Source organism: Ochotona princeps, chromosome 7 (assembly GCF_030435755.1).
Source record: "Ochotona princeps isolate mOchPri1 chromosome 7, mOchPri1.hap1, whole genome shotgun sequence".
Taxonomy (NCBI): Eukaryota; Metazoa; Chordata; class Mammalia; order Lagomorpha; family Ochotonidae; genus Ochotona; species Ochotona princeps.
Window position 1 is genome coordinate 30,677,001 of NC_080838.1, and position 15,669 is coordinate 30,692,669.

The 15,669-nt window shown below is 38.0% G+C and overlaps 1 protein-coding gene across 8 annotated transcripts in view; it reads right to left on the minus strand.

Annotated features, from left to right (window-relative positions):
• BLTP1 (bridge-like lipid transfer protein family member 1) overlaps positions 1–15,669 on the minus strand; it is a 189,826-nt gene that overhangs the window by 15,605 nt on the left and 158,552 nt on the right. For all 8 annotated transcript variants that reach the window (XM_058666890.1, XM_058666891.1, XM_058666895.1 and 5 more), the window contains 6 exons: positions 15,426–15,565; positions 9,277–9,478; positions 5,368–5,568; positions 4,480–4,659; positions 1,624–1,761; positions 713–970 (listed from right to left, as the gene is read on the minus strand). In XM_058666890.1, the coding sequence (XP_058522873.1) occupies positions 713–970; positions 1,624–1,761; positions 4,480–4,659; positions 5,368–5,568; positions 9,277–9,478; positions 15,426–15,565 (1,119 nt within the window). The remainder of the gene's footprint in view (positions 1–712; positions 971–1,623; positions 1,762–4,479; positions 4,660–5,367; positions 5,569–9,276; positions 9,479–15,425; positions 15,566–15,669) is intronic.

Genomic DNA, 15,669 nt, shown 5'->3' on the forward strand with positions numbered 1-15,669 from the left:
CTTGGTGGTGGCAGGAAACCTAGCACTTGAGCCATCACCTACTGCCACCCAGTTGTATCAGCCGGAAGCTGGAAATTGGAGCAGAGCTGGCTCAGATTCAAACCCACATTCTTGTGTGGGGTGGATGTATCTCAGCTGGTGTATCTGTTCCTCTTAGGATTTCCTTAAGAAAGGAGAAAATCCATAAGGTGCTGCTGTAACACAGAAGCAGAGGTTGTCTGCAGAACCAATATCTTGGGCTTTTATGGACTCAGCTTATAAATTGAATCCTGCAATAGCTCTTTATATGTTAAAACCTTACCTTTTAACAGAATAATATTTGTTTTTATACATTCAGCCAGGCCAAAGTTAGGCACACATAAGAGCTCAGAAAATGCTAAGTGGAAGAATGACTGAATACAAAGATTGACATTTCCAATATCAAAGCATCATTTGGTACATTAACAATATCTTAGATACAGTTCTAAAGTGACCAATTCAGTAAGCCATGAAAAAAATATGCCAATTCCTCTCAGTCCCTTTCCCTTTGCAAAGCTAGTAGCCATCTATCTGTACTCTCTTCTGGCAAAACTCTGAAGTGTCTATTATTACTTCTGGTTTTTGTGAAAAATTTCAAGAGTATTAACCTACAGCTGGGCAAATATTTGGGAATGAATAAAATTTTTATCTTGGAAACACAGATGTGTATTTATCTTGGAAACAGTAGTATCACCTCTTCGAGGAACTGAAGAGTCAGACACACTCCTTGATCGTATGGAAGCTGGGGACTTCAGGCTCTGCGCTGCTGTCCCTGGTGACATGGTACTGTTTGTCATATGTTCATTGAATACATGAGGTGACTGAGGCATGTGTGTGAAAGAGGCTGACTGACTTGGCTGCTCCCAGGTCCTGCAATAAGCTTTTCTTGATGATTCAGGGGAAAGGTGTTGGTTCACTCCTTCAATGGAATCAGGTGTCCCTGGACCAGATGCTAGCAGAAAAGTTTGAAAAACAAAAACAAAAGTGACAAGGTAGTATCACCATGTGGAAAAATAATTATTCTCAAAAAAATTACTTCTCAATTTGGCAAGAGTATGGCAACTTACAATTTTCAAGGAACCTTCCAATATTTCATTTTATTCTCATAGACACTCAATGAGAGAGCCATGAGAGAGCTAAACAGGAGGTAAATACTACTATTTTACATATGAGAGAACAGACCCAGTTCTAAAATTTCCAACATTTTCCACTGTATCATGCAGACTCTACTTTTCTCTTTCCACAGTTATCTCCTGTGCACAGTAAGTCCATGAAATAAATGAAAGCAATTAGGTCCCCAACATATTGTTCTGTATGCTTAACCAATCGATTAACTTCACTGAAATGTATCTCAGTATTTCAGATTTAAGATTACAATGTAATCATTATAGAATACTAGGCAAAATGTAATTTCTCAGAAGGTAAAACTTGACTATGTCCCCAGTGCTAATGTATCATATGAGAGACTCAAAAGACAATTATCAAATAAGTGAACAAATCACATGGTTCAATCTAACCAAGTGAAACAACCTTGTATTATCAATCATGGATCTTGCTATTCTTACAACCAAAACTAAAAGCAACATAATTATATAAGAAACTCACTTGGCAAATTTATAGTTTGGTCTCCAAGGAACAAACGTCTTGCAATACTTCTCCTGTACCAGGCTCTTGGAAATGCCAGAATTTCACTGAGTCGGCGCATATCATATTTAAAGGAGGCAGAGCCTATGTCACAAACAGCTGAGAAAAACAGATTTGTTAGAATTTATATTTCTAAAACATTTAGCATTTTCATCTGGTAGGACTTAGACATCACACTTCTACTTCCATTTACAATTCATGAAATATCAAATTAAGTTTGATTTTTTAAAATATTTATTTTTATTGGAAATGCAGATTTAACAGAAGGCGAGACAGAGAAAGATCTTCCGTCCATTGGTTCTCTCTCCAAATGGTAACAATGACGAACTGAGCCAATCCAAAGCCAGGAACCAAGAGCTGGGTCTCCCACATGGGTGCAGGGTCCCAAGGATTTGAGCCATCCTCCACTGCTTTTCCAGGCTCTTAGCTAGGAGTTGGATGGGAAGTGCAACAGCTGGGACATGAACCAGTGCTCATGGGATGCTGGTGTTTGCAGGCAGAGGATTAGCCAGTTGAGCCATTGTGCTGGCCCCAGAAATAGCACATTCTAATACAGCTTCTGTTTTGTCTTTGAGTTGATGGCAAACCGTAATCTCACATCTTTTTATTATAAAATCATTGGGTTCAAAATTTCATTTATGGCCAGCTTTCAAAGCTCTTCTCAAATATGAAAAATAGTTTAAGGGTTATATAGGATACAGGCTTCCTCAAAAGGAACTGAAAATCAAAGAGCTTTGTAGCAATCTCCTTTTTTTTTTTTTTGCAATCTCCTTTTTAGGGGAGAAAAAAAAAAAGACACAAAACAGTGTCTTTCAGACAATAAACGTTCATTGAAGCCCTTCTGCAGAGAGCATGCTCTGAGGAGTCTTCTGCTCCCGTTTTATGTGCTCTTCTATTCTTGTATCAAAACTTCACTGGAGTTCATGAGCCAATTTTCAAAGCTACGGTTTCTGTTTCATCCAGAATTCGTGGTCACACAGACCATCAGCCAACACAATTCCTTATTTTGTTTATTATACTTAACTAAATTAATGGCCTTACTACTCCTTTATTCATCTCCTGAGAAAGTCTGGGGGCATTCTTTTCTCCTTCAGTGCCCTTCCATAACTTGTCCTCAAGCTTCTGGACTTCATTATTTCCGCCTTAAAGCCATTCTCTTTTATCCTTGTTTCCTTATTATAATAATGAAGACCTCCACTGGTTATTGTTGAATCTATTAATGCAGCCTCCTCAAGCATCTTTCCCACCTACTACTCTTTCAGAAAAAAAAAAAATCTGAGGCATCATCCTTAAAAATCTCAAAAGGTTTCTCATTCGTCAAAGGAGCAGACCTGGATTCTGTAGATTTGAACTCAAATTCATCCACAGCCTGGTCCTATTCTATTTTATCAGTTTTTTCCTTCAGCCCCACCTATTTATACAACCAACTGAATGTCTAGTTATTCCCAATGCTTCAGTCATGGTTAACCAAAGATCCAAAAGCACACTGGTGATTGTTCTGTCATGGGATTCTATGTTGTTATCTTTAAGAATATTTCTACTGAATTTCCAATATCTGATCCAAACATCATTTCCTCATGAAGCCTTCTCTGATGTATAATGAGACAGAATTTATTGTTTTGTCCCCTTTACAAAAGTCCCCATTATAGCAAAGCTATTTATTTGTCTAGAAATAAGACCTTGCCTTATTCATGCCTGCTCTCCTCAGACATCTAGAAGAGTACCTGGCAAAATTTCACTATCAAAACATAGGCTGCATATAGATTTGCTGATGACTCTTAGGTAACAGTAAATATATTATATGAAGGTACCTGAAAAAGTTTGTGGGAAAATGGTTATTTAAAATATATGTTTTTTGGTGTCTTATCACCCTGAATCCAAGTATTTTTTTTCCAAAATACATTTTTTCCCACAAATATATGGAAAATCTCATACTCCTGGATTTAAAAAAGTTTACAGCAAATTCATCTTTTAATTCCATTTTCCCTAGTTTTAATTAAAATTACAGAAATTTTCACTCTGTATGCTGAATTCTTCAGATGTTTAATATGCATTTAGTTTTATAAAAGTGCTTTGTTCAGTATTACATAGCTAATTCTTTTTTTTTTTTTTTTTTAAAGATTTATTCATTTTATTACAGCCAGATATACACAGAGGAGGAGAGACAGAGAGGAAGATCCTCCGCCCGATGATTCACTCCCCAAGTGAGCCGCAACGGGCCGGTGCGCGCCGATCCGATGCCGGGAACCAGGAACCTCCCCCAGGTCTCCCGCGCGGGTGCAGGGTCCCAATGCATTGGGCCATCCTCGACTGCCCTCCCAGGCCACAAGCAGGGAGCTGGATGGGAAGTGGAGCTGCCGGGACCAGAACCGGTGCCCATATGGGATCCCGGGGCTTTCAAGGCGAGGACTTTAGCCGCTAGGCCACGCCACCGGGCCCTACATAGCTAATTCTTACGGTATAACTCAGGATATGTTATTAAGTAGAAATTTTTAATGTCACATCCCTTTTTAGCGGCATTTACACTTTAAGGTCATACAAAAAGAACTGTTATTAATTCATAGTGAAAAAGAAGTGAAGAGAAGAAATAATTCAATTAGGTCTGTTTAACCTTTTGGTGAAAAATCAATCTAGAAACAACTTTTCTAACACTGATTATTGGCACTGAGCACAGTAAGCTGTGCTGTCACTCTTCTGCTTTATTGTACTTATCCCCAAATCTTATTAAGGGAACTAACATTTAAACATTGTTAAAAAGAGGCCATTATTTAGTTCAGGAAAATAATATTTTAATTTAAAAACTATAAAATTGAATACCAGATATATTTATTAATGTAGTATCCATTTTGTTTGAAGACTTGTTCACAGTCTGACTTTCAAAAAACGAGGCACCTCCAGAACGCCTTATCCGAGACAAACTCACTTTCACAAATTCAAGGTTTATACTAAGAGAGTCTTTTCGGCCAGTGACTGAAGTGGGTTCCTCATCCACATTCCCTAAAAGAACATAACAAGGATTTCCACATTAGTATACATACATACATACATATATCACCATCTTGATGACAATTATCCAAGGAAATAATGCTTAAGTGAAGCAAAATTTAAGCAGATTAACTAATGACTATTAGCTTACCTTTTTTATGCTAATAAATATAACTGGTGCATTTTATGACCCTTCAACAACAAACTAAAATACTCTTGTAGTCTGTGTCTCTGTTAATGTCCAAACATGGTAAAGAGATGTTCACTAATAAGATATTATGCATTTTTAGTAGTTCACCTGCTAGTGAAATTCAGTTTCACTAACTGAATGTCATTAATAGTCCTGTTTTGAATAAAAAAGCATGCTCTACTTTAAAATTTTACTTTAATGCATTATAAATTTTTTACATGAATAGATTTACTAAAACATTTACACATATAAGTAACAGATCTTTGATATTCAAAAAGGTTGTTACATTTATTACTTAGAAAATATTTTGAGTTTTTAAATTCTTGAATAATTTACTTGAATTACTTGCTTCATATTTATATTTATTATGAAGAGACAAAAAGATAATATCAAAAGGGAAAATCAAAGTCCTGTTTTGGTGTATCTCCATTGTTACAATTATTATGGTTTAACAAAAGAAAACTTGAAGAGTATGAGAAAGCTTGAAATAATCATACAAATTTGAAAAGCTGTACATCTGAAAAACATACCTAATCCTCCTGATCCAGGTGTAAGGCCAGAAACAGCAGTTTTTTGTTTCCCTGCTCCATATGGATGAAAGACATACAGGGAAAAATCAGACATGCACGCGGTGAAGCTCAAGCCAGATGAACTGCTGCTGGCAGTGGTCAGATCTGACTGACTACTACTATGTCGACTTCTGCCAAGAGGGCTGCCCAGTCCTGACGGACCTACAGTGAACACAGACACACAAAAATATTCAGCAACCACAACACAGTTCTAAAATCCAGCCAGGAGACTCCAGCAGTTTCCTGTGAAATGGAATTAAAACGTAACTTTTATTTTGGTTCAGAAATTTTGAAATCCTTGTGTATGTTTTTCACAAAGCATAGCATTCACAATTCACAATGCTCTCAAGAAACAAGTATGACTTAAAAAATAGTAAACATTAATATTTAATATACTATATCAATAAAATTGAAATAAAGACTTAAATGTTTTCCAGTTTATTTATTTTAAAACCAGTGTTGAATACTCTTAATGCAAATAATTATACACACACACACACACACACACACATTTGCCCTACTACATGACTTCCCATTTTTCTCCTTTGTATCACTGAAAGCACCCAGTAGAAAAGGCCCCCCAAATGGTTCAGTTTTAAGGGCAAGAACAAGCTATAGAAATATCCCTATCATGTAGCTGAAGGCATTTCAGCAGTTAACAGTGGATGCAATGCAAGGTATGCAAATACGGAAAGTGAAAGATTTGTTTCTGTTAAGAGTCAAATGTTCTAACTGATAACATTCAGTGATGAACAGGTTAATTTTAAATGTTTTAAACATAAAAAATATGAGGTCATCTTAATACAGCCTTGTAAGGTTTTTGCTGATGATCCTAAAATATATTTCCAGTAAAGATCTCCTTTGGACTCATATATTACAACTACCTATCTGACCACCTAATAGGATGTGTCAAGCATTTAAAGGTTACCATCTCCAAAACTGAACTGAACTGAACTCTGGTTTTTCACCTCCAAGTTTTCCCCATCTCAAAATGACATGTCCATGCAAACAGCTACACCAGAAACTTGGGGAATTTTTGTCATCTAATGTGGTTAGCATGTAGTTTGAGTGTACCTCAAGACTTAATGTGTTGAAATTTAATTGCAAGTGTGCAGCATTAAGGGGCTAGAAACTGAATTGAACTATGGTGCCCAGAGGTGACCCCTTTGGTCATTAGGGTGGAGCCTTCACTACTAAATTCTGGAGGCAGACAACACATTTGTGGCCCTGCGTTACTTCAGCACACAGCCAGTGAGAGGCCATCACCATAGACCAAGCCAAGAGGGCCCACTCTGAACAGGGAGAGTCTGTACTATGAGCTTCCAGAACCATGAACCACAATAAAGCCTTTTCCTCATTATATAACCTGCCTCAAGTTTTCTGTTACTGCAATGAAAAGTTGCTTAATATTGTATCCTTTCCGCTTTCAACTCTGCTTGCATTTATCGACGTTTCATGTCTACCACACATAAAGGATGTCTAGTTCTCTCTCTCTCACATTACTATTTCAGCTTAATCAGTTGTCAATTCAAGTACTATTAAATGGCCAACTACTCTCCCTGTTTCCTTCCACTCCAAGAAACTGCTGTACAGCAGCTAGACTGACATTCTTTTTTTCTTTTTTTAAAGATTTATTTATTTTTATTGGCAAGGCAGATTTACAGAGAGGAGAGACAGAAAAACATCTTCCATCTGCTGGTTCACTCCCCAAGAAGCCATGTGGGTATAGAGTCCCAAGACTTTAGTCCATCCTCTACTGCTCTCCCAGGGAGCTGGATGGGAAGTGGAGCAGTCGGGACCGGAAATGGCATCCATGTGGGATCCTGACACTTGGCAAAGTAAGGAATAAATCACTGAGCCATCATGCCAGGCTTTAGGCTGACATTCATAAAGCATTAATTCAGAATCACATTCACTTCCTTGCTTAAGCTTTCAGTGGCTTGCCCACATCAGCTGGCTCGTTACCCACATTATCTGCGTCTCTCCCATTACGCTAAACCTTTTCTATGTCAGACTATCCTCTGCTAACCATACTTCACACATACTGGATTTTGTCTTCCTCTGAAGTCCCCAAACTCATTGCTGCATCATGAATTTTTGTGTTCTAACATGGAGTACTCAGTTTCTCAGTTCTCTGCTTGGCTAACTCAAACACACTCCATGTTTCCACTTCAAATACACTTTTTTTTGCTTGGCTATTATGCTTTCCTAAGTGCCACATTAGAATGACCATGTCTACTAGCTAAGTTCCTTACTGTACACTTAACCTCTAGCACTGTGCTAGACAACATAAACATTCAGTGAAAATTCTTTGCAAGAATGGATATTATAATGACCCATTATGTTTATCCTCAACATGATTCCTTTGTGTTCCTATAATGATAAAGGTTAAGAATTAGTTTTATTTTTGTTTCTTTTTAAAGAACCATAAATGTGGGTAATAGAGTTGTTCATATTATATTCCTTTCATGACATATTCCTAGTAGAGTATACACACACACATACCTTTAAATATTATACTATCACTATAATAATTCAAGTACTAGTAATTGGTACACTTTTGTCATAAAGAGGTGATTCTTCCAAAAGAGAAATAGGCTTAGGTAATGTAAATTCTTGTATTAATACACCTCTTTTTACTCCATCACATGGACAAGAGCTTAAAAATACATTTAATGTTGTGTTAAAAACAGTACCGTGAAATTGGAGGTGATGAAACATACAAATCTTATAGTCTCAACAGACAGCAAAATCCTTGCATTATTTAAAAAATGTTTGTTTCATCAGATGGCCAGATTCAACTATAAACAACATATCCTAAGAATATCTTCATTTATAATATTACATACAAAGATGTTCAGTTTAGTATTATTAAAAAAATTTTTAAATTCGCAAAAATTCCAGGTAATCTAAAAGTATGATAAAATTATGGAATATCACATAACCATTAAGTTATTTTAGAAATGTAATAATTTGTGGTACTACCAGTGATGTTTCAAAAAATGCTAAAGTTACTAGAAAAAGGCAATCTGAACTATGAAGAATGATTATTACACAATGTAAAGGGTAGACGTTAGATGGACAGAAGGAGTTTGCTAATTAGTAATATTATATATTAGTAATATATTCTGCTGTTCAGTGGCACAGTGGGATGATTTAAGTACACAATTTCATATTAAGTGGAAGAGAGGAGCTGTTAACCTCAAAATATAAAGAAAATATAAGAAAGTGAAAATGCTAATTATGTGATATGATCAGTTCAGGCTATATATGTGTATTGAAATTTTGTACCCAAGGAAATATATTGCATGTCAATTTAAAAAAAAAAAAAAGCTACATAATTCAAGAGATCATATTTGATTTTTCTGAGGAAATAAACTTCACTATAAAATTCTACAGAAAACTGAAAACATTGATTAGCTATAGGAAAATATTCTCTTGTTCATTGAACTTCCAATGTTTTTATTTTCCAAATTTTCCATAATGAATAATAAATTCTTAAAAATATTTCTCAAATACATTAAATGTTGCCCTCCAAACTTATTTGAAAACACGTGTTAACTATCACTAAAATTTTTATTTAAAAATATTTGGCTTTGTTGAACTTGACTGGACAATAAGATGCTGGACTCTATGTTTGGTATATGCTTGCAATGGGGGAATCTCAACTGAACTTGAACTGCGGTTATGCAACAAGGTGGAGGAATCCACCATGGTGGGAGGGTTTGGGGAGGGGTGGGGAGAACCCAAGTACCTATGAAACTGTGTCACATAATACAATGTAATTAATGAATTAAAAATAATAAATAATAACAAGAAAAAAAAATATTTGGCTTCACACCCTAGGAATTAAAAATTTTTTTTCTGTACCTGGTATTCCAGTTTTGTTAGTAGAGGTCTTTGTTCCACTCTGAGTGGTGTTACATCCAGGAGATAAAGTTTCTACCGGATATGTAGTCCCCAACGTCTCCAGCTCTCCTCGATTTGAAGAAAACACCAAATCCAGGGATGGCAGCTTTAGCATGCACTCCACTCTTGATACTGGCAAACAACTAAACTTGATCTGTGAAGGCTAAAATGAACAGAGCCAAAAACAGGTTTCTAAAATTGGTTAACTTCTTACTGCATTCCAAAAAATACATCTAATTTTCATTTCAGTTTTTAAGCACCAAATTTATCTTGTCTACTCATTTGACACTTAAAAAGGATTTGTTTAATATCCCAAGTTTTCTTTTTTCTCCCTCATGATTCAGACTTTATCTCAGGAGGCAAGAGTGGTAAAACATACAGACCACTAAACAGAACATATAACCAGAATGAAGGACAAAAATCATTCACTCATTTCATAGATGAAAAAGGACCATTTGACAGTGTCTAGCCCTGTTTATGATAAAATTCCTCTAGAATTACAGAAACAACACATTTTGAGGTTGATGATGTGGCACAGCAAAGTAAACCACTGACTGCAATGTGAACATCCTACATAACAGGGTCAGTTCATTCCCAGCCACTTTCTTATCTTACTTCCTGCTACTTTGTCTTGGAAAGCAAGGAAGAAAGCCCCAAATACTTGGATCCCTGCCACCCATGGGCAAACAGGAGGGTGCTTTTAGTTCCTGCCTGCAGCCATTTGGGAAGTGACCAAGGTAACCAAGTAACTGAAGGGGTGTGTGTGTGTCCTTCCCTTTCTCATTGTGACTCTGCCTTTCAAATAAGCCTTTTTAAAAAAGAAAAGCACATGTTAACACATGAATGGTTCCTTATGCCAGACCCACAGCCAACATTATACTGAATGGGAGAAAAGCTGAAAATATTTCTTCCAAGATCTGCAACAAGACAACATTCTTTCATCATTTCTGTTCAATACAGTTATAGAATAACTTAAGAGAATGAAATAAAGAGCATTCAAGCAGGAAAGGAGGAAGTAAAACTATCTGTGTGTCCACATATAAAAACCTGCATTTTACACATAAAAGAACCTATATTTTGCTAAAAAAAAACAAAAAGACCTGCTAATCTGCTAGAACTGATAAATGAGTTCAATAATGTTGAAAAAAGTGAAATCAATTCACAAAAATCAGTAATACTTTTATACATCAATGATGAATTTTCAAAAACAAAAAAAAACCCCTAAGTGACCCCAATAAGAACAATAGCTACAAACAAAATACATACGAATAAATTAAGCCAAGAAAGCAAATGATCTGTACAATAATAATTACAAAAGACTGACAAAAGTACTTGACGAAGTAACAAAAAAGGTTCATAGGCAGGAAGAACTAATATTATTAAATATTCTTCGTAATCAAAGTAATCAACATATTCAATGGGACTTTTTGGTAGGAATGTCCCTGAACAAAAATGTATTAACAGGGGCTGGTGCTGTGGCATACATATTAAATTAACTCTTTGCATGCAGTGTTGGCATCCTTTATGGGCGCTGGTTCGAGTTGTGGCTGCTCCAGTTTTGATCTGGCTTCCTGCTAAAGTGCCTGGGAAAGCAGTGGAAAGAGACACAAATCCTTGGGCCCCCGCACTCATATGGGAGGCCTAGAACACCTAAGCTCCTAATTTCAGACTGTCCCAGCCCCAGGTGTTGCAGCCATTTAAAGAGTAAACCAGCAGATGGAAGACCTTTCCCTCTGTAAATCTGCCTTTCAAATCTATCAACCAACCAATCAATAAGCTTCAAAAAGATATTAATAAAATGATATTAAAAAAAACTACAGTGTAGTGGCATAGCCGGTAAAGCTGCCACTTGCAACAGGGGCATCCCATTGGGCACCAGTTCAAGATTCAGCTTCCAATCCACTTCCAATCCACCTCTTTGCTAATGCCCAGGGAAAGCAGTGGGAGATGGCCCAACTGTTTGAACCCATATACCCTCTTAAGAAGCCCTAAGGCTTAAAGAAGACCTAAAGAAGACCTGTGTCGCCGCGCTCTCCCCCCTCCTGGCGTCCACCCCCGCGGGGGTCCCCCCGCCAGTGCTGGGGGGGCCGGGCAGCCCCTCCCACGGCGCAACCGCTCTCCCAGCACCCCCGCCCTCCCTTCGCAGGGAGGGTTGCGGGGCGGGGCGGACTGTCCCCAGTGCGCCGCGGGCGGGTCGCGCCGTCCGGCGCGGGGTTTCTCCAAATGGCCGCAAGATGGAAGAAGATCTAACCAACAAGCTACCATTCAAAATAACAGAGAAAAGCATGAAATATCTGGGAATAAATTTAACCAAAAGCGTAGATGAACTTTATGAAGAAAATTACAAAACACTCAAAAAACAAATAGAACAAGACCTCGAAAGATGGAACAACATCCCATGCTCCTGGATAGGCAAAATTAATATCATCAAAATGTCTATACTACCAAAAGCAATATATACATTCAATGCAATCCCAATCAAATTACCCACAGCATTCTTCATCGAACTGGAAAAAATGATACACAGATTCATCTGGAAACACAAAAAACCACGAATAGCCAGAACCACTCTGAAGAACAGGCACTTAACAGGGGGAATCACAGTACCGGATCTATGGACATACTATAGGGCAGTGGTCATCAAAACAGCCTGGTACTGGCACAAAGATAGAGAGGAAGATCAGTGGAGCAGAATAGAAACAACGGATGGAAACCCACACAGATACAGTCAATTAATCTTTGACAAAAAGACAGACAACAACCCAAGCAAATGGAAAGGTCTGTTCAATAAATGCTGTTGGGACAACTGGTTGATAGCCTGCAGAAACAAAAAGATAGACCCACATCTCTCACCATACACCAAGATCGAATCTAAATAGATAAAAGACCTAAACCTACATCCAGAAACCTTCAAACTTTTGGAAGAAAATGTTGGAAACACACTGCAACACTTAGGAGTAGGCCCTGACTTCCTAAAAAGGACTCCCAAAGCAGTAGAACTCGAGACCATAATAAACAATTGGGACCTCATCAAACTAAGAAGCTTCTGTACAGCTAGAGAAACAATCAACAAAGTAAAAAAACAACCTACAGAATGGGAGAAGATCTTTGCACACTACATAGGAGATAGAGGGCTGATCTCCAGAATATACAAAGATCTCCAGAGAAACCAAAACAACAGAACAAACAAACTGCTCAAGAAATGGGCACGGGAAATGGGCAGACATTTCACAAAAGAACAATCCCAAATGGCAAACAAGCATATGAAAAAATGCTCAAGTTCCTTGGCAATAAGGGAAATCCAAATGAAGACAACAATGAGGTACCACCTAACTCCAGTAAAGATGGCACACATACATAATACCACCAACACTTGCTGGCGAGGCTGTGGGGAAAAGGGAACCATTCTCCACTGCTGGTGGGACTGCAGACTTGTACAGCCTCTATGGGAATCAGTTTGGCGAATACTCAAACAACTGAAAATCAGCATACCATATGATCCAGCAATAGCACTCCTAGGAATATATCCAAAAGATCTCCTACACAAGAAACCAACATGCACGCCTATGTTCATAGCAGCACTATCTACAATCGCAAAAACCTGGAAGCAGCCAAAATGCCCATCAATAGAAGACTGGATAAGAAAGCTATGGTTCATCTACTCTATGGAATACTACTCAGCTATTAAAAAAAACGAAATGCAGTTCTTTGTGGTCAAATGGGCCCGACTGGAATCCATCATGCTAAGAGAAATGAACCAATCCCAAAAGGTTAAATACCACATGTTCGCCTTAATCTGAGATGAAAAGATGACAACTTGAAAGATAGTACCTGCATATTGTAATATTAGTGCAATCTCTAACAACTTGTATCCAATGCAATAAGATAACGCGATATAATCTATAAACCAACAATTAATGTCAGAATATTTAAGATCTACATCAAAAAACTGTAAAACCTACTATACCCTCAATACGCTATGTTAACCGGTAATGGGGAGGGAGTGCAGGGAAATCTTTCAAGAGCATAAAAAGAGTGAGAGAAAAAAAAGTACAATATAGCTTATCAAGGTCAAATCTGGTAATTCATAGACAACAGACTCAAAGCGGCACTAAACAACAATAAAACTACTATACCAATGCATGAGGGGGGAATCGGGTGCGATCCTGACAACTTCTTAACAGGAGGTCATGTGCGTGGAGCAGGGGGGCACTCCAGAGTGGAGCAGGTGGTAAGGAGGAAGCTTGGATCCCAACCACGAAGACTCCCAGATCTTCAACACAAACTACTAATACGAGCAACAAGGACTATACCCCAACTGCCAAGGAGGCCACAGGGAATTGGATGCCCTCGGAGGCCGAGTACTCTGAGGTCACCCACCCCCAACCGGAGCTTCCACAGGGGATGGAACAAGTCCAAACACTACCATGCAGAAACCAACCTCATCGGAAAGACAACCAGAAGCCCTGAGTGGTCAGCAGACAGAGAAGAACAATTAATGTCCTTCGGGACCAGGGAGGAGAGCTTTCTCTGGTCCGAGCCTGGCTCCACCTCTGGACCCCCGCCCTCCCTCGCAGTGACCATCGGGATCGCTTCGAAAACCCCTCACAGCAAACAATCATACAAACTAAAAAAAAAAAAAAAACCCTAAAATAAATAGACAAACAACAGAAAGTAGAGCTTGAAATCTGACAGGAAAGAGCTGGAATGGATTGGCTCATGCCTTGCTGGGTGGGACACAAAGATTAGTCACTCCTCACCATGGTGTTGAGGATTTTCCTACACCCCCCCCCCCACAAAAAAAAAAGAAGCCCTAAGGAAGTTCCTGGCTCCTAGTTTAGGTCTGGTACAGCCCATCCCCTGTGGGCATTTGGGAAGAGAACTAGTGGATGGAAGATCTCTTTGTGTCTTGTCTTGCCATCTCTCTTTGTTACCCTGCCTTTCCAACAGAAATCAATCTTAAAAAAAGGAAGAAGGGAAATAATGTAAAAAAAAAAGTTACATACTTAAAGAGCCATTTCTGGGCAATAGTAGATAGATATTTTCGAATCCTGAAAATGTTATCATATTTTACTTATATATAATCACTTACTCAAAATGACTGTATTAGTTACAAAGGTTTTATAAACCCCCAAGCTCTCACACATTATATGTTTTTATCACAGCCTCAGAAAAGCAAGTACAGAACTCCAAATGATCAGAATGAAGCATTTCTGGCTAATTTGCTTATAGAAAATAGCTGAAATGGATGTTCATTAAAATTTTTTATGGCAATAATTAGAAGATATCAACTGAAGTGCAAACAAGTAGTTTTCTTTTTTATTCTTTTTTTTATTTTTTAAAGATTTATTCATTTTATTACAGCCAGATATACAGAGGAAGAGAGACAGAGAGGAAGATCTTCCATCCGATGATTCACTCCCCAAGTGAGCCGCAACGGGCCGATGCGCGCCGATCCGAAGCCAGGAACCTGGAGCCTCCTCCAGGTCTCCCACGTGGGTGCAGGGCCCCAATGCATTGGGCCGTCCTCAACTGCTTTCCCAGGCCACAAGCAGGGAGCTGGATGGGAAGTGGAGTTGCCGGGACTAGAACCGGCGCCCATATGGGATCCTGGGGCTCTCAAAGCGAGGACTTTAGCCGCTAGGCCACGCCGCCGGGCCCAACAAGTAGTTTTCAAATCAATTCTAATCTTTTGAGATCTTTTGAAAAGTCTGTCGATAATATTATAATTTAGGAATACATAAATTAAAAACAACTCAGCAGAAATTCTAAAAAAGGTACTATAGTGATTTTATATATCTCGAACTTTTTAAGTGATCAGAAGAAAAACAGTAAGAAATAAAGGTATAATTAATTTAATTCTTAAAAAGGTTTTAATATATATTGCTACTTTTGCTACAAAAGCGTGAGACATACATTTTGAAACTACAAATTTATGAAAATTCTCAGCACGAAGTGAGAGTTGCAGGCAGTCTCCAAGCTATCAAAGGCATGCTGAAGGTTTGCAAACCCAACAAACATAAAGAACACTGAGTGGGAAATACTGCTAAACCTCAAATACATTCAATAGTAATATTTTTTCCTAAAATAAAAAGAAATAAGTGTATCACCTGAACTCGTACATAAACCACAACATCTACAGGGAAGGAAGAGTAAGCAGATGTTGAAGATGATACTAATGATGTTGTTGATTCTTCCATAGGATCTGGTATTTCAAAATGCCCCATGTCTTCATCTTGCGAGCTGACAGCTGTTAAAAAAAAAGTAGTTTCAAGTTTTATTGCTAGATCAAGTGGAAATTATTAAATGACCCTTATATCTTATGTTAGTATTGAGACAGGAGGGATAAACAAC